This window comes from Saccopteryx bilineata, chromosome 10 (assembly GCF_036850765.1).
Source record: "Saccopteryx bilineata isolate mSacBil1 chromosome 10, mSacBil1_pri_phased_curated, whole genome shotgun sequence".
In the NCBI taxonomy this organism is placed as follows: Eukaryota; Metazoa; Chordata; class Mammalia; order Chiroptera; family Emballonuridae; genus Saccopteryx; species Saccopteryx bilineata.
Window position 1 is genome coordinate 49,209,298 of NC_089499.1, and position 19,388 is coordinate 49,228,685.

Genomic DNA, 19,388 nt, shown 5'->3' on the forward strand with positions numbered 1-19,388 from the left:
TCTGAAGTCCAGATAAAGACTTGGAAATGACACTGCCTTTTCAGCAAACTTTACTGCAAAGATAATTTCAATGACAGCTCATTTTACTCTCCTTGAAATTAGTACAAAAATATTATTTTAGAACAATAATCAAATATAGTAACAGGTTATCATTTCATCATTAACAGAACAACCATGCCTTAAATTCTAAACAAATACAGACACCAAAGAGAAGAAAACCAGGATATAGGTGTGACTGTATCCCACATCTTAAGTTTCCTTCAGAGGTCAGGCTACACCCACCCTATGTATTGCCATCTTGGCTCTCTGTCCCTGCTAGCACACACCTCTAGAACTTAGCTTACAGAGCAACCACTCATCCCCCAAAACCTCGGTGCCCATTCTCATTATCACTTATTCCACTTTGTTTTGTTCTTTTTAAGTTTTCATTAGATTCTAATTTACATATGAGAACAGTAATGAAAAATTCCAAGGTTTATTATGAAAAACAGCACATTTCTACCTCCCACTCCCTGTAGTGAGTTATTTGATATTATTCAAGTTACCTCTATATGTTAAAATAATATATCTATATTGTTACCTCTTGATTTTTAAGCATTATATACCTATTTCCTGTTTTGGTAAATTATGATTTAATTCTTTTTCTCTGCTAAACGTCCCCTCATCCTTGTGACCACAAAATCTCCCATCCTTTCAACATAATTACATTATAAGTTTTATTCAATCAATGCCCAGTGTTCACATTATTATGACTAATTGCTATCTCTAGGTAAGCACTGTAAAATATTAAAATTACTTTTTCTTTCTTCTATAACAATGATTTTCAACCTTTTTCATATCATGGCACACATAAACTAATTACAAAAATTCTGTGGCACACCAAAAAAATGTGTTTTTTGCCAGTCTGACAAAAAAAATAGGTATAACCTTGATTCATTCACACCAAATGGCTATTGCTATGTTGGCTGTTCTTTTCTTTGACAATTTAAGGAAAAAGAGGTCAGTACCCCTGACTAAATAGATATTGCATATTTTAAAAATTCTTGGTTGAAAATCTCTGTTCTACAACAATTGCTTTCCCTGGAGTTACTAACTGTCCTTTTGTCTGTTTGTTTTATTTTGTTCCTAAATACTTATGGATAATTTAATCCCAACCTTTCTGCAAATTGTCTAAATCTCCTAAATATATGTTCAAATACATATTTAAGCATTTTTATTTTCTTAACAAATTCCATGCTGGGGCCCTCAATCTGCTCTGGTCTGTTCTAGTTTCCCTTAGTGCTTCAGGCACAACTGTTACCCTACTTCCCTTCGCCATTATTTTTTTTTTTTTTTTTTTTGGATTTTTCTGAAGCTGGAAATGGGGAGAGACAGTCAGACAGACTCCCGCATGCGCCCGACCGGGATCCACCCGGCACGCCCACAAGGGGCAATGCTCTGCCCACCAGGGGGCAATGCTCTGCTCCTCCGGGGCCTCGCTCTGCCACGACCAGAGCCACTCTAGCACCTGGGGCAGAGGCCAAGGAGCCATCCCCAGTGCCCGGGCCATCTTTGCTCCAATGGAGCCTTGGCTGCGGGAGGGGAAGAGAGAGACAGAGAGGAAGGAGGGGTGGGGGTGGAGAAGCAAATGGGTGCTTCTCCTATGTGCCCTGGCCGGGAATCGAACCCGGGTCCGCCGCACGCCAGGCCAATGCTCTACCGCTGAGCCAACCGGCCAGGGCCCCTTCGCCATTATTAAAGATTCCTTTAACTCTCTCCTGTGTGTCATCTCCCATTTCCTATAATTTCCCATTTCCTATAATCCATGTCTTCCCCTTTCTTGGTGTACTCTTTTGCTTTTTTGGAATTCATCCTTCAGTGGGTTCCCAAAAAGGGTGAATAAAAGATAAAATTTATGAGATCATTTGTGTACCTGAAAGTATCTTTTTTTTTTTATTCATTTTAGAGGAGAGAGAGAGAGAGAGAGAGAGAGAGAGAGAGAGAGAGAGAGAGAGAAAGGGGGGAGGAGCAGGAAGCATCAACTCCCACATGTGCCTTGACCAGGCAGGCCCAGGGTTTTGAACCGGTGACCTCAGCATTCCAGGTCGACGCTTTATCCACTGCGCCACCACAGGTCAGGCCTGAAAGTATCTTTACTCTAACTTCAAACTCAATTAACAGTTTGGCTGGATATAGAATTATAGGTTAGAAATCATTTTCCTTTATGGTTTGAAAGCATTGTTTCATTGACTTCTGGCTTCCAGTGTAGTTACTGAGAAGTCAAAAACCACTATGATTTTTTATTCTTTGTATATAACCTATTTTTTCCTTTCTTTAAGCTGTAGTTCTTTTCTGACCCCACTGTCCTATAGTTTCACTGTGATGGGCCTTGCCTGGTGTTAGCCTATTGCCATTCATTGTTTTGAGCAGTCAGTAGACCCTTCTAATCTAGAAACCTGTGTCTTCTGATTTTGAGAAACTGTCTTTATTACTTACTTTTTTTTCTGGTCTGTTTTTCCTCCTACAACCTCTATATCTGGTTGTTGGCACTCCTTTCCCCTCCACTAATTTGCTTATCTTTTCTCCCCTATTTTCCATTTCTTTGGCCTTTTGCATTTGTTTCTGAAAGTTACCCTGAATTTAATTGTCTAATCCTTCTATCTATACCATTAAAACTTTTCAGTATCTGAGAGCTTTTTTAAAATTACCTGAATATCTCTTTTTTATAGCCTCTTTCTATCTCACTGAGAACATAAATGGTAATGAATTATTTGGATTATCTAAATTTTTTATTTCTTGGCATAGTCTGTTTCCCTCAAATGTGCTTTAGTCTCTGTCTTTTAAGTGAGATGCCTGATAATTCTTGGCTTCATCTCCTATTTAAGGAGGTACTCAAGGGCTGTTTGAAGTCTATTGCGAACTTCACCTTGGGTTAGCTTGCTGAGGTACCATGTCACAGAGCTCCTGACATCTTCTTTGGGGTTGGTCAGATTCCCTGGAGAAGGATCATCCACTCTCCTGTCTGGAAGGTATTTAAGCTTGATGATCTGTGTTATGGGAGCCCAGTGTGGGGAGAAGGTCTGGTCTCTTTATATTTGATATGTAAACATTCTTTTAATCCCATGTTTTCAGTGCTATACATTCTACTTTCAACTCTGGCTAATGTGTCCTGGTCCAGAAATCCTGTTTACTCTGACCAGAAAGTAAACTTTCAGTTTCCTAACTGGAACAGAGGAGGCAGTTGGCCTATTGTGCAAAGCTAGGGTGGGGAGCTGGGGATCTAATGCTTTTTGAGATGAACTTTCAACCAACTCTCCTGTTTTAAGTCTCATATTTACCTCCCACTTTTAGATTGATCTACTTTGCCAATTCCCAAGCCTTTAGGTAGAAAACACTGGCTTTCTCTACTGGCAGGCTTAGAATTTAACTTTCTTATCTTCCATCTGTTTTAGTCCATTCCAGATGCTATCTCAAAAATACCACAGACTGAGTAGTTTAAAGCAAAACTTGACTTCTCACAGTTCTGGATGCTGGGAAGTCCATGATTAAGGCACCAGAAGACTGGGTATCTGGTGACAGCCTGCTTCCTAGTCACAGATGGCCATCTTCTAGTCAGAGGTGGATTTAATGATGGGCACAACAGGCATGTACCCTGGGCCCTGACTTCTGAAGAGCTCCGCAAAACCCCAACTTTACACTTTTTTCTATAGGAAGGGGCCCAATATTTTCTTCTGCGCCCAGGGCCTCAACCGACCTTTATCCACCTCTGCTTCTAGTGCCTTTGCATGGCAGAAGGGACAAAGGAGTTAGTTCTCTGGGGTCTGATTTATAAGAGCACTCATGCTCATGACCTAATCTCCCCCCAAAGGCCCCACCTCTGAATACCATCACATTGGGGATTAGGTTTCAACATATGAATTGGGGGAGGAGGCACAAACGTTCAGTCTACAGCACCATCTTTCCAGATTTTTTTTGTTGCTGTTGTTTGCTCTCCTATTCTTATTGTCTGGGTTTTTTTTTTTTTTAATCCCTTTACTGTTAGTTTAAGACATTACAAGAGGGATCAAAATAAATGAACATGCTTGATCACCATTGTTTAACATATTCACATGGTTCAATTTTCAGAAGGAAAAAAGAGTATATAATGAAGTATTCCTCCCATCCAGAACCACCTGCCACCCAAGAGCCCTCCCAGGAAAGACTGAGTGTCAGCAAGGCCACAGGAGGGTGTGGCTTGCCTCTTCAGCTTTCCAGAGCGTGGTCTGCCTAGGCACTGTGGGCTGGAAAATCAGTGCAGCAGGGGCCAGTTACTAAGAGCTTCTCTAAGATAAGCCTTTCTTATCCCCAAGAAATTTCAGCTTCAATAGCTCTGAGGTTAAGTCCTGAGTTTATTTGGAAAAGAAAAAAAATTCCCAGGTACTTTTATACACCACTCTCCAAATTAGAAAGCCTGAAGTAAACCAATGTACCATCTCTGAGATAAATACCCACTTTTATGAATCACAAACTCCTAAAACAGAAAGAACCCTAACTATTCGTTTGGGATGTTGCTCAGTGAAGGATGCAGAGGGAATAAGAAGAGAAAAGGTTCTAACCCGCACTGATGTGTATTGTGGGCACAAGGGACAAGAACAGGATGTTTGTTGGGGTATTATTTCTATCAAAAGCTTGGAAAGACAACCTCAATGTCTTACAGCAGAATAGTTGGATTTTAAAATACGTATATAATAAAATACTGTGCTGTGGTGAAAATGGCTCAACAGGATGGAGGTGCATGCTGCAGCACAGATAAATCTCAAAAATACACTCTTGAGTTTTAAAAAAAAAGCAAGTTGTGGAAGGTTATATACAACTTGACACTATTTATTTAAAGTTTTAAACTATGGAAAGCAAGATGAGACACTGGTTAATAGTCAAGCGCGCAAGAGATCCCAGTTTTGAGTCCCTGGGGCTTCTTAGGCTGCTGCAGTGCCATGGGAAGAATCCTGGGGAGGTGGCTGAGGCGACATATGCTGATGAGCTGTGCCATTTAGCCAAGTCAGTGGACCTCTCCTAGCCTCGGTGTTTTCTTTCTAAAGTTGGAGATCTGGATCCCTCAGGTAAGTCCTTTCCAGCTCTGAAATCATCAGCACCACAAGCCATATCCGAAAGACTATCAGTTCCGGTTCTCATCACAGAGACAAACCTCAAGGATCGGGTGTCTCTTGCCCTGAATTCCAACTGTGACACTGGGGAGCCTCACTGGTGTCAGCGTAAATAAGTTATTTAAGAGTATACTACAGAAGTGCTCTCCCACATGTCTGAGTCACAGTGAAAACAGGAAGCCCACACCTATTTCTTCTGCGGAGCATCCCATGTGCCCACCACCTTCCACCAGCTGTAAAAACGCCTTCATTAAATCCCCACAGAGCCAGGGCCAAAGGGCTGCTCCATGCGGGTGGGCAGGATGCTGGCAGGAAGCACACAGGCTGCTCACCCACAGGAAGATCAACAGCAGAAAGGGGAAAGTCTGAGGAAGAAACCATGGAAGAAATCTGCCCTGAGAGAAGGCACTTCCTACATAGTCTCCTCGTCTCCAGGCATTCTAATTTCTTTTATCCACTGATGGTACAACAATAAGACTGAGCACAGGACAGAGAGCTTAAAGTTAAAAGAAAACAAAACAACCCAATAGCAAGCTTTTAAAACAGAATATGTAAGCATGTAATACAAGATTCAATAGCTAAGTCTCCTGGTCCTGTCCCCAGCCAACTAGTCCCCCTCCTCAGGGTATATACTTTAGTAGTTGCCACTGAGATGCCTGTAGAGATAGTTAATGCACGGACAAGCAGATAAACATATAAACACACTCACACACAAACACAATTAGGAAAACAATATAAATGTTCTGTACCTTATCTTTTTTTTTTTTTTTTTGGTGGTAATATTTGTTCTTTTCCTTTTGAAAAACTTCAGACTTAGAAAAAACTCAAATAAGTACCTCTATACAATTCACATAAATATATTAATGCTTTCCCACATTTCTCTCTCAATATGTTTTTTTCCTCATGAACCACTGGAAAGCATACTGCAGACATCAATGACACATTCTCTATATTTATTATTAGCATTAGCATGTATCCCCTAGGAATAAGGACATTCTCCTATACATTCACACTAATATTATCACACATGCAAATTAACATTAATTCAATAGTATCATCTAATATGGAGACCATATTCAAATTTCCGCCACTGTCTCAAAAACGAACCTTGCTTTTTAGAGGAGATTCGGCACATTAAGGGCGGTATGGCCATAGACAAACCTTAAACTTAGCATTATATCCTAGAAATTTTTCTAAACCATTCAATAGGAACTCCTCAACCTATTTGATAACTAAAGATAATGAGAGCTAATATCTATTCAGTGCTTACTATGTGTCAGGCACTTTTCTCAGATTTTTCTTCTGCCATCCCTGGGTTAATTTTCCTGTTCTTTTTATATCTTTGTAAGTTTGATGCGTAATTTCTTTTATTCATTTTTTGTTATTCACATAAGAATTTATGTTGGGCAAATAAGTTTGTAAAATGTGCTTTTTAAGTTTGCTCTCTTATATTTTGCATTGGTCTGGGCACCACCATGTGTATGTAGTCTGTGGAAGGCTGCGGTGCTTGCCCTCAGGGTGGCAGATTGCAAACTGTGGATTACCTTCCTGTTTGGGATGGGTCATTGTATTGCTAATGTTTGCTAGAGAAAGGGTCCCCTCCCCCCAGCCTGTATTTTGCAGGAAGATTAGAGGGAGTACAGAGGTGGAACTGGAGCTGAGGGGCTCTGGGAGATCCACTGAGGCTGGTGGGGGCCTTTGATTCTAGGAGGAACCAGAGAAGATTTTGCGGGTTGTGGAACTGGAAAATGCATCAGGGCTTTGGGAGCTCTGAATGGGGGGAAGTGATCTTCCCTGCCTGTTTGCTCGTCTGCGGGTACGAGACTTTAATAAATGGAATGGCCCACCATTTTTTGGCTCCACTGTTTCTTTACTGTCTGCCTGAATTCAATGAGAACCTGCAAGACCACAAAGGCAGCGGCCACTGGCCCTACAATTTAGGTTGGTGAATTTTCCTAAGCACTACCTTGGGTGTATCAAAGAAATTTATATGTAGAATTTTTGTATCATTTTCTAGATAGTCTATGATTTTTTTAAGGTTTTTATTCATTTTTAGAAAGAGAAGAGAGAGAGCAAGACAGGGAGAGAGACAGAGAGAAGGTGGGAGGAGCAGGAAGCATCAACTTCCATATGTGCCTTGAACAGGCAAGCCCTGGGTTTTGAACTGGTAACCTCAGCATTCCCAGGTCAACAATTTATCCACTGCACCACCACAGATCAGGCAATAGTCTATAATTTTGATTTTGATTTCCTCATTGACTCAAGAAGAGTCATCACATTTCTCAGTGGTGTTTTATTTCCAGGTTTAAATTTGTATTTTCCAGTTATATTACATAGGGAACAGATCCTTTTTTTGTGTTATTTCAACTTTTTTGGTATGGACTGCAGTTTTCTCAGTGTCCTTATACCATATGTTCAATTTTTGTGGCAATTAAAAAGAGGGTAGTTCATTGATTAATCTAACTTATTAAGGAAACAGCAATTCTTTGTCTCTACTTCTTTCCTCTAAACCAAATTCATCATGTTGAAATTCAAATATTTTAATAGTTTGGGCATGGAGGTTTGAGACATTTTATCTTCACCATTGTCCTGCAATTGTGTTTATACTGGTCTTATATGGCATGTCATTGGTAAAGAATCTCAGCAATGGAACAGAATTTATAGAGCACCTAAACCAACCTCTGCTCATTATAGGAACTTCCCCTACAGCACCCCCAGAAGATGTTCAACTGGATTTAATTTGAATTACTGCTGTGCCAGGGAACTCAGCATATTGCTCGAGTTGCAGTATTGGTGGCCTCTATCAGAGGTCAAGAATTAAGATCCTCATAAAATACTTATTGGCTACCTACTATAAGGACTGCATTACCGGGCCCTGGCCAGGTAGCTCAGTTGGTTAGAGCATCATTCTGATACTCCAAGGTTGCAGGTTCAATCCTTAGTCAGGGCACATACAATCAACCAATGAATGCATAAATAAGTGGAAAAACAAATTGATTTTTTCCCCCTCTCTTTCTTTCCTCCTTCTTTTTGCTCTAAGGTCAGTAAGTTACCAAACGCACTTTGGGGAACATGCAAGAGAAGTATGATATTACACTTGTGCTCTAGAACTGTGGTTCCTAAACTGTGTGCCTCGGCACCTCAGGACACTGATGCTCCATGAGATATTTCAAGTTTTTGAGGAAAACGACATGATCAACAATCTGTCAAGCACTACACAAACTACCAGATCAAGGTAGTTTACAGTTTCAACATTAGCTTGTGCTATACTCCTTTTTGATAATCTCCTATCTTTGTAAAACTGGGTTTTTGGCAGTCATTATCAACACAGAATGGGAAAGAAGTGTGGCAGGTTCCCATCTGATTCCAAGGTTTGGGAAACTGTGCAGTGCCCAACAGGAGCACACATCCCATGAGTAAATAACTGTGGGTACTTTCAAAATAAGACAGTGATATTTTCTTTCAATTTATGTGCTGTATTTTTTTTCTCTCAAATAGATACTTAATTGTTAGGATATTAGAAATTAAGTTCCTTGGTTCTAACTACTTAATAAATTAAACTGCTATGTATTTTTTTTGGACTAAGGGGCTCTGTGGACAACTCTTAAGACTCCAAGAGCACCAAGATCTGAAACAGTTTGAGAACTTCTCTAGGCGCTCACAGCTGAGTTTCAGAGACCAGAGTCATAACAGTGATGCAATCGAGATGCGAACAGTAAGCTTACACTCTCACTGAATCAGCAGACATTTCAGGAATACAGGGAGCACAGTCTGGGACGGATTCAAATGAGTGTGACTAGTGTGGCCACGGTGGGGTGGGAAGAGCTGACCACAGACAGTTGAAAAGGCCTTTCTCTAAAAGCAAAGAGAATTGGGAATGAGGACATTGGTCTGGCTGGGGGGTTGGAGAAACAGCTGAGGAGTCAGGAGCTTTAATCTGGGGAAAGTAGGGGAGGTATTAGGTTACAGGAGCAATACCAGTTAAAACCAGTGTTTTAGGGAGATTAATCCTAGTAGGGGTAGTGGATGGACTGGAGGGGTGAGAAGGTGGGAAATTACATGAGCTGAAAAAGCAATGCATCTACATAATAGAAGCCTGATATAATAGAGAGTAGGTGTTAGCCTTCTCCCTTAGCAGCTTCACTACACAGGGTCCACACTGTAAAATTCCCCAAACTATAACCCTGGTAATATGAATCATAGCCCTTACTATGTGCTTGGAAAGCTGCTGTTTTTGGATTCTCTCTAACTGGAGCACACTGGAATCAAGTTTTTAGAAATTCTGCTTGGAGACCAAAGCCTTGCCCCTATGCAAGTATACAGAAGAATGGTTAAGCATGGACTAGGAGAAAAAATACTTAATTGGGAGTCAGAAGACTTAAAGTTGAATCTCAATTTGACCACAAACTCACCAAAGAGTGGTCCTAGGCCTCAGCTTCATCACTCTGAAAATGAGGGCTCTACAAGTAAAAGGAGAAGAAACACTAAATGCCAAAGAAGGCTCATGTCTACCTGAGGCACCAGGTCCAATCTTTTTGTGTAGTGCTAAGTAGAGCCAAAAGTGTGGTTTTAATATTTCATTTCAATTTGCATCAAGCATTTATGTTAACAAAGGGCTCTATATTATTAAAAGATCATAATCTGGGCTCCTGTAAACTATTATTACTATAATAGCAGTGAATGTATACAACAGACCAGAATATTGGCAGAGACTTCTGGGAAACAAAAATCAGCCTTATATACCAAAGTTGTCCCATGATTATGGCTCACAGACAACATTTAAAATAATAATTAAGCCACTGATCTGCTTTGTGTCTACAGGGAACAATCAAGCTCTGTACAACCTGCATTAAGACAGAGAAGGAGTAGCCAGATCTGATGGGGAGAAGACTATGGAAAATCAGGGGAAATCAGGCGGCAGAATAACAGATTTAGAACTTGAAATAATTGTGAACACAAGAAAGACCCAATAAAGGCTGCATCAGAAAGTCCTATAGCTTTTTGTTTATTTTATTTTAATTTAAGCAATAAAGCTTTATGTTTCCTTTCTAGCTTCAGAAGAAAATATTAGCCCATAAAGCACTCCTGATTCTTTACTCAAACTGGATACAAGATCAAATAAGACAGTATTGGGGTCCTGTAAGGTGATGGGATTAGTAAATGTCAGCCATGAATCACAGAATAGGTCTCTGGCTTTTTAAATGGCCTCCAGGTAGTGCAGTCTTTGAGAATCCAGAAATGTCTTTTTAGAGGCACTGGTCTAGTGAGAGCATGGAGCTCCAGCCTCAAACAGCTCACAGAGGAGACCAGGATAAACACGGCCATCGTCAGCATCTACATGCAGGTCTGTGTCATAGCTTTTCCTAGGGTAGGGGGTGTGCGTGTTTTACTGTGGGGTAAGGGAAGGGATGGAAAGGGAGGGGGAAGAAAAAAAATTCTCTCATCCCTGGGAAACTAGCAAAATTACTTCCCTCCATGAGTTTGTGCAAATGAAATCTCCATCTCCCACCCCTGTTTACAGGTCAGCGAACCCATTCATGGATTAGGAAGTGACCACAAGCATTAGTGTGAAAAGAGGGGCGTGGCAGTGGAAACAGTTGGAGAGAATGCGGTATCCTGTTTAACTTGGCCTTGCTAATGCCAAACCCTTTCTCTGTGAATGCTTCTTTAGTTAAAGAGCGATAAAGTCTTCTGTCCAATGGCCTTGCCTCTCATAAAATGGGATATTCACCACACTTACAAAACCATTCTCACTGCCTCAACCTCTCCTGCATTAATCTCCTCATCTGCGAGACAGGCATATAAGTCTGAACATATTTACATCGTAGGGCTGTTGTGTGCAAAAATGCCTGGAAATAAGTGTGGTGTACTTGCAAAGGTAATACAATATAGTGTAAGTCTTTACAGTGCAAATGATCCATGTTACCACCACCATATACTTTGTATCTATTGGCCATTGAGTTAAAAGAAAATAAAGGGTGAATGTGAGAAGTTAAATAAAACTAGATAAAGTGTGCTGGTGACCAGAACTAAGGAAGACCCCTCTAGAGCCACATTTATGAACAATGGTAAAGCATAAACTTGGTATTCATAGCTATTAGACTAATGGACACCAGCAATGACTACCTGAAGCTTCAGAGAGCTTAGCGAGTTACAAACAAAATCTCAAATATGGCTGCAGGTAAATAAATAAGCCTAATTCTTCATGTCCTAACATGTTCTCTGCCCCCCCCCCCCCCCCCAGTCCTTAGGAATTGCCTGCAGCCCTTCTGTCGCAGAAATAGCTATTGAGATGTTTGGTCTGCGTATTCCCACTCTTTATAGACAATTAGAACAGGAGCTGCTGACACCACCAAGGCTGTGAGTCGGGGGTCTTTCTTACTCTGCTTCTTGATATGAGACCACATAAGAGTAAGGGTGTTCAAGGACTTCAGTGCCCCGTCTCTCTTTAGGATTATGTACTTTATCCCTCCCGCAATAAAATCCATCAAGAACGCATGACTACCTGTAGCAATAAGCCCAAATCTCCATTTCCTGCTCAGTATTTTCCATTCTATTACCCTACCTTATCTATCCAAATGTCTCTCTCATTACTTCCCAACCTCCCATTTCACCCCCATGCATGCCTACCTTCAAGCCTTCAATCATCTTGTGCTCCTTAATTCTGTCTACACTACAAGATCCATGACAAGCCGTGCCTCCTTTCCCAAGCATTCTAGCCCACGGCCATCTTATTACAACTCATCAGATCTTGCACTGTGTGCTTTGGCTATGTGTACACATAGGCACCCAGACAATATCCGAGTTGGATGAGGCCTTAAAGAGCATGTGTTCTAAACATCTACATGGTGCACAAATCCCTTCCACAGTGCCTTTGACAACTGGCCTCTGGGGGTCTCTTCAGTTGGCATGAGGAGTGACATGAGTTACGTCCTCCATAAGTGGCACATCTGTGCCTCATCACAGGGCTCCCTATTCCATTCCGGATCAATATCTTCAAGTGTAGGAAAAGGTCTTTGTCAACCTGAACTAGAGATCCTTTTCTGTAACTTCTCCCTAGTGCCAGCTTGGCCTTTACACGCCTCACACAGGCCAGCACTACAGGTGTTTGAGGATGGAACACAGGCACCCTTTTGTTTTCTTTTCTTTCACCTAACTACTTATTCTTTGTTTGAGAATGTTCCTGGTATCATGGTTTCTGGTCCTGGTTCTCGACGTCCTTTAGCATCTTTAAGTTTAGTCATGTGGAGTCAGTACTCCAGGCATTGGTCTGGCTATTTAATTTCTAGAAATGTACTTTCAAAAGTGCAGAAGCTATGTGATTATGCCCCTTCACACCACTGCCTCATTCATATTGTGCTTGTGAGTGTCGAAACTCTCATTTCACAGGTGCTATTTATTACATGTACCCCATCCTATACCCATGGGAAATTTTTTAAAAGATCTAAGAAGGACTTACATTTGTGCTTGTTGTATTTCATGCCTTATGCCTTATACCTGTCACGATCTCTTTAGCTCTCTTCCCGTCTTAGCATCATCCATGAATTTGCTAGACATGCCAGATTAGTCATCTCAATCATGGATAAAAATGCTGAAAAAGTCAGTATTGAGGACTTAATCTTTTTGGCCTATCACCTTCCCTTCAGGTTCCAAACTGTGCCTTGTGCAATACTATACATATAACAAATTCTTGTATATAATTGTTGAATTCTACCAAATTCCACCCAATATTAAAAAAAAACAAACCCATTTACAACAATATGAATGGACCTTGAGAATATTATACTGAGTGAAATAAGTAAATTAGAAAAAACTAAGAACTGCATGATTTCACACATAGGTGGGACATAAAACTGAGACTTATGGACATAGATAAAAGTGAAGTGGTTACCCGGGTGGGGGGGATGTGTGTGGGGGAAATGGAGTAAAGAGGGACAAATATACAGTGACAGAAAATGATTTAACTTTGAGTGATGAGTACACAACATAATCAATAGTTCAAATGCTATAGAGATGTGTACCTGAAACCTATGTGCCCTTATTGACCAATGTCACCCTGTTAAATTTAATTTTTTTAAATAAAATTAAAAAACATGTATTATATTTTCATGGTCTTATGGAATCTATCTAATTCTTTCTTCCTGGGTTCTTCTCTCTTTCTAAGCCTCCTCTATAGTCCTCAGAACTCTGGGAACACGATGTAGCCTGCAAAGCCCAAGGAATAAACATTATGTCAATAAAATGTTCTTTAAATCCTTTTGTAGCATCTATCCTGACTGTCTGCAAGGTCAGTTTGTAGAAAACCCATTGCATTAAAGAAGATAACATCTGTGAATCCTCTGATTTCCTGTTTGGCTTTAAAGTCAATATAATAATAGCTTCTTGTAGATATTTTTACTGTAGGATAAACAGACTAAGCTCCACTTTTAAATACAAGGAATTGAGTACGGCAGTACATGCCAAAATGGGGGCTTCTGTGTACCTCCTGTAAAATAATCTTCCCATTGTGTTCCTTACGTAGAACAGTTCAAGATGGTTAACATTAACACGTTGAAAGGGGAATGTGATGGTGATAATCCTCTTTAAATGCAATCCCCTTACCCAAGATAACTCAATCATACTCAGGGGAAAGAAAAATCCTACTTTGACAGAAAATGCAAGTAGGAATTTGTGCATAATGAGAGCTCAGTGGCTATCTGTTGATTCTAAGAACTAAACACTTGGTCAGCTTAGAAAACACTGTATCATGAGGTTTGGGGACCAGTAAAATAGGACTAAGGTCCTGGGGTATATATGTTTCTCTTCTCTGCCAGATTGTGGGATCAGGCATGACTGCTCAGAAAGGATGGGGATGCCACCCACCCTCCCCATGACCTGCTTGGTAGATGAGGCAGGAGGACCAAGAGTGTATTAGAATGTGTATGGGAGGGAAGGGTCGAAAAAGCATTTCTAAAATTACCATTACTTTGGGGAGGGGGGTTGGTCACAATAGGCAATAAATAATTTGAAATTCTTAAATGATATTAAGTAGGAGACGGATGAGTATAGATGAAAAAAAGTTGAGAACCCCCACTAATCTAGGTTGATAGAGGTCAGAATAGTGGTGATCTACCTTTGGGATTATGGGTGTTAGAGGGGTCAAAGGAGGCTTTAGAAAATGTTCTAAATCTTGATCTGGGTGGTATTTATATAGATGTATAGATAATAAAAAAATCATTGAGGCCCTGGCCAGTTGGCTCAGCGGTAGAGCGTCAGCCTGGCGTGCGGGGGACCCGGGTTCGATTCCCGGCCAGGGCACATAGGAGAAGCGCCCATTTGCTTCTCCACCCCCCCCCTTCCTCTCTGTCTCTCTCTTCCCTTCCCCTCCCGCAGCCAAGGCTCCATTGGAGCAAAGATGGCCCGGGCGCTGGGGATGGCTCCTTGGCCTCTGCCCCAGGCGCTAGAGTGGCTCTGGTCGCGGCAGAGCGACGCCCCGGAGGGGCAGAGCATCGCCCCCTGGTGGGCAGAGCGTCACCCCTGGTGGGCGTGTTGGGTGGATCCCGGTTGGGCGCATGCGGGAGTCTGTCTGACTGTCTCTCCCTGTTTCCAGCTTCAGAAAAATACAAAAAAAAAAAAAAATCATTGAGATGTACACTGAAGATTTGTGCACTTGATTGTATATAAATTATATAACCCTCAATTAAAAGATTAAAAATAATAAAAGGATTGAGAACCATTGGCTTAATAACCTGGGACTTAGCTGTCCCTTGTAATCCATGGTGCTGGTATGGAGGGGGTGGTCAGCAATTTATTACTGGGATGTTTACAAGATACAAAAGGACGTTATTAACTTGGGGAGGCTAATAAATTATACCATCAATCAAAGTACTGTCATCTGTCAACAAACTGAATTCTAGCTCTTGGTAAGGCCTGATGTGGGGCCAGGTTGTCCCCTGCAGCCAGGAGCAGCAGCATGGATCCAAAAGAAGGAAGGGTGACAGTTGTGGGACAGCTTTTCTGACCTCAAGAAGAAGGCCCTCTGGGGCCAAGCTACCCACCAAAGAGACACGGGTCTGCTGGCTTTAAACTAAGGAATGAAAGGTCCAAGGAGTGAGGCAGTGAGACCCTGGGGTCTTAGAAGAGCAAGAGGCCCAAACTCTACCAGACACTGAGCACTGCTGTTTCCACAGCTGCTGCTGGCACTGGGCCAGGGGCTCTGGGGCAGGCCATTTCCCCCTCACACATCAATATATTTCTATCATGAGCTCTCCAGTTCAAAGGCAGGCAGAGCGGGAGAAGAGAGGCTAGAGAGAGAGAGAGAGGAGAGGGGCCTTGGTATCAGGAGAGGGAAAACAGGATTTTCAGGAGGTGGCTGCCTTGCTCCCACACATGTAGAATGAAGGGAGAGCCCATCTCAGACACCCACTGCATTACAGTTCTGTGACTGTCACAGTGACCTCAAGGGAAGGAAGATGGCACAGATTTACCTACTATGTCCCCAGCATAGCACTAAGCGTTCTCAATAATGACTGTCTTTTTGGTCCTGACAACCCTGCAGAGGCAGGCCTCTTGACTATCATTTTGCAGATAAAGACACTGCAGCCCATAAAGATGGCATGATTGGCCTACAGTCAGTCCACTGGCCAAAGGCCAGGACTTTCTCCATTGTACCAAGGCTCAAGACAAGATCTGAATCTCTTCTTAAAGCTCAACAAAGCTCTCTTTTGGGGCACTGCAGTATGGACCCAAGTCTATGGCCTAACTCAGGAATGTATTATGCAATTCATTGGTGGAGATTCTGTTTTTACTTCTGTTATGAGGATAATTATTCATTAACTTAAATAAGACTTCATACCGTATTCTGATGTTAGGAGAAATTAGTCAAATAATAACCTTAATATTTGCTTTGTGAAATGCAAAGAATGTAGAATTCTAGGTTTTTGTGGTAAGTCACATACACTTACATTTTGCTTTGATATACATGTGGAACATATATCTCATAACAAATAAATAACTAACTGACTAAAAAGAGTATAATAAACCAAATTTTGTGGCAAAATATATATAACAAAATCTACCATTTAAAAAAATTTTAAGCATACAGTTCAACAGCATCAAGTACATTCACACTGTTGTGCAACCATGCGATCATCCATCTCCAGAACTTTTCATCCCCAAACTGAAACTCTGTATCATCAAACACTAACTCCCCTATCTGTTCTCAAGACTAATGGCTTGCACAGTACTCTGCATAGGGCAGATGGTTAGGAAATGCTTCTTAAAAAAAGTGAGCTTTATATTCATAGAAAAAGACTATTATATAAATAAAAAAAGATTAAAGGGAGTTTATTTTTCCATAACTAAAGACTAATAGCATCCTTTGCCAAGAAGAATTAAGAGTAATTTATGATTTGTTTACCCTTCTGGCATCAGCTCTAATCATCTGTTGTGACCAAGACCTCTTGTTCTCTTAAGATGCATTAACAGGTGGTGGTGAAGTCTAAAGCTGGGAGTGAAAAGGAAGAGACTCCCGGCCAGCCAGAACTGGAGGCTAGTTGTTGAGCTGTCACCCAGTGGACAGGGACTCCGTGCTCTCCTAGGAAGCCTTCCTTGACAGGTTTGTGTGGCTTGGCAATGACCTTGTGGTGGAAATTCACGGAGGAGCCTGAATTTCAAGTTCTGGTGAGCAAAGCTTTCAGAGGTCTCCTGTGCACAGAAGCAGCCTAGAGAGAAGGCAAAAGCCTCCCTAGTACCCTCTGGGTGAAAGTGGGGAAGTAGGTAAACAAGGAATACAAGGCTTTTTATTGCTTCCAGGGCACTGTGGAAGCATGGAACGCCTGAACCAATGGCCTCGTTTACTTTAGAATTTTCTGATCTAAATTAATGGCCCACAGCCCTACATGGAAAGGTTAGGAGGAAGGCTATTTGGTAGAGGGAAGTTTTCTGGGTTCAAAACACACACACGTGCGCACACACACATACACACACAAAAACAAACAAACAAACAAAAAACAACTGACCACGGGGCCAGGAATGTACACAGTAATGGCCACTGGAACACCAGTTGGCTCCCCTTGACTTTCTTTGGCTAAAGAAAAAAAAAAAACTGTCCACTATGACAACGCTGCTGTCCATGGTTTTTGACTCATCTGATAATTGTTCAATAGCTTTTCCTTCCTTCCTGGAGAACATGCCCAACTCAGTGTTCCATACTCAAAACCCAAGGCTGGGGAGGTGATTCTGTGTGGTGGACTTCGGACTAGTTGAGGGATGCTTGATTCCAAAAGAGGGGACGATAAATAGCTAAGTTTTGGAAGTAACTTTATGATATTTGGATTTTGTGCTGGCACCAGGCTCTGGATTTTAAGCTCTTTGCTGTCATATGGTGTGCACCCTTTCCAAGAAAAACTCTAAAATGAAAATACTTTATTGTCACAACCTTTGACTTCTTGACAGTCACACAAATACTGTAATCTCTTACAAAATTTAATTTAATTTAAACTCAGTTTGCCTAAAGAAAAATTTAGTTTTGAATCTGCCTATTTCACTTCTTAAATAGCACCAGTCTTCTCTGTGGTGTCACTGTTTTGTTAGCTACAAGCCAAACTGTTATTTCACACATGTGAAAAGAAAATTGGCATAAAAATCCATATGAACTAACATACTGGCAAAGGCGATGCAGGAGCTTGCCACTGAGAAGATTAGATTCCCAAGGACCTTCTCTAGAGTGTTCACTATCTACATACTAAAAAAGTACGTATGTGTAAATATACACGCACATGTTCGATTTGAAGAAGTCGATTCCCGCCCGAGTTCAGGTAGTATTCAATTGTTTAAGTTACCCTGAGCTTAAATATCTGTTGTACAAATAAATATGTAACACAAAAATAAATGGGCACTGATTAATAAGAAAATAGGAAGCTGAGAATTACTTTATTTTTATTCAAGTTTGAGCTTGTACATTTCAATTGTCTTCTTTATTTGCTTAATAAATAGGATGATTCATACTTTCCCCATAAGTAAGACCGATGAGATCATAGTCAATGTATGTGGGGGAATGGAAGGGGAGTTTTTCTTTTAAATATAAAATTTTTCTTTTTCTTATTAGGAAGGGAGGGAGGGAGAGAATAAGAGGGAGGAAAACATCAATATGTTGTTCCATTTATTTATACATTCATTGGTTGATTCTTGTATATATGTGTCCCGATTAGGGATAAAACCCATGACCTTGGTATATTGGGATGATGCTCTAACTGAGCTATAAAGCCAGGGCCAGTTTTTCAATTGTTTTTCTCTACTTTTAAGGCTTTTTGCTATCAAGTCTGCTATTTTGTAGACTGTTTTGCCTTTGCACTCACAGATTCAAATATGGAACTAAACCAAGAGAGAAATGGAGAATTTTATTTGCCAGAACTATGGTAAGTGGTTTAATACTCTGAGGTAGTAGTTGGACACTGTGCTCCCTGAACCCTGAATCCCTAGTCCTTGGTGATAACGCAGCTGTGGCAGCTGTGCTGCCATAGCAGGCATCTGTAATTTGTGCCTGTCTCATCTGTCCAGGACCCTGCCTTTAGATCACACTAACGGGTTTTTTGAAATCAAGAATGACAATAGGTGGGGTCTGGCAATCACTTGAAACTCAGACACTTTTATAATTCAGTGTGTGTGTGTGTGTGTGTGTGTGTGTGTGTGTGTGTGACAGAGACAGAGAGAAGGACAGACAGGGACAGATAGGAAGGAGGAGAGATGAGAAGCATCAATTCTTCATTGCAGCACCTTCACTGTTCATAGATTGCTTTCTCATAAGTGCCTTGACCGGGGGCTACAGCAGAGCATGTGAACCCTTGCTCAAGCCAGGGACCTTGGGCTCAAGCCAGTGATCTTTGGGCTTAAGTCAGTGACCACAGGGTCATGTCTATGATCCCATGCTTAAGCCGGGTGAGCCCAAGCTCAAGCCGGCGACCTTGGGGTTTCGAACTTGGGTTCTCTACATCCCAGTACGATGCTCTATCCACTGCGCCACCACCTGGGCAAGGTATAATTCAGTCTTACAAAAGAAAGATAGAGATCCACTTTGATAAAACATATAAAAATAAAAATATTTTTAAAAGTTGGATACTTAAAATTTCTGTGTTCATTTTCTAAAATAATCAATGTCTCTAACAGAATTGTCAATCACAGGATTCCATCTTCTCTACCCCATCACCAGGTATAACATGTGATCCAGGCTTAGCCAATAATACAGTGCTATGTTCTTGGCAATAGTAATTAGTTCAGGGAGTGGGT

The 19,388-nt window shown here is 41.2% G+C and overlaps 1 protein-coding gene across 3 annotated transcripts in view; it reads right to left on the bottom strand.

Moving 5' to 3' along the window:
* The window catches only part of ATG7 (autophagy related 7), a 320,442-nt gene that overhangs the window by 45,207 nt on the left and 255,847 nt on the right, over positions 1 to 19,388 (bottom strand). For 2 of the 3 annotated variants that reach the window (XM_066245021.1, XM_066245019.1), the window contains exon 19: positions 9,536 to 9,583. The exons of the other annotated variant lie outside the window; for it this stretch is intronic. In XM_066245021.1, the coding sequence (XP_066101118.1) occupies positions 9,548 to 9,583 (36 nt within the window). In that variant the 3' untranslated portion in view covers positions 9,536 to 9,547. Of the gene's footprint in view, positions 1 to 9,535; positions 9,584 to 19,388 lie in introns of those variants that run through there. 3 annotated transcript variants of the gene reach the window in all.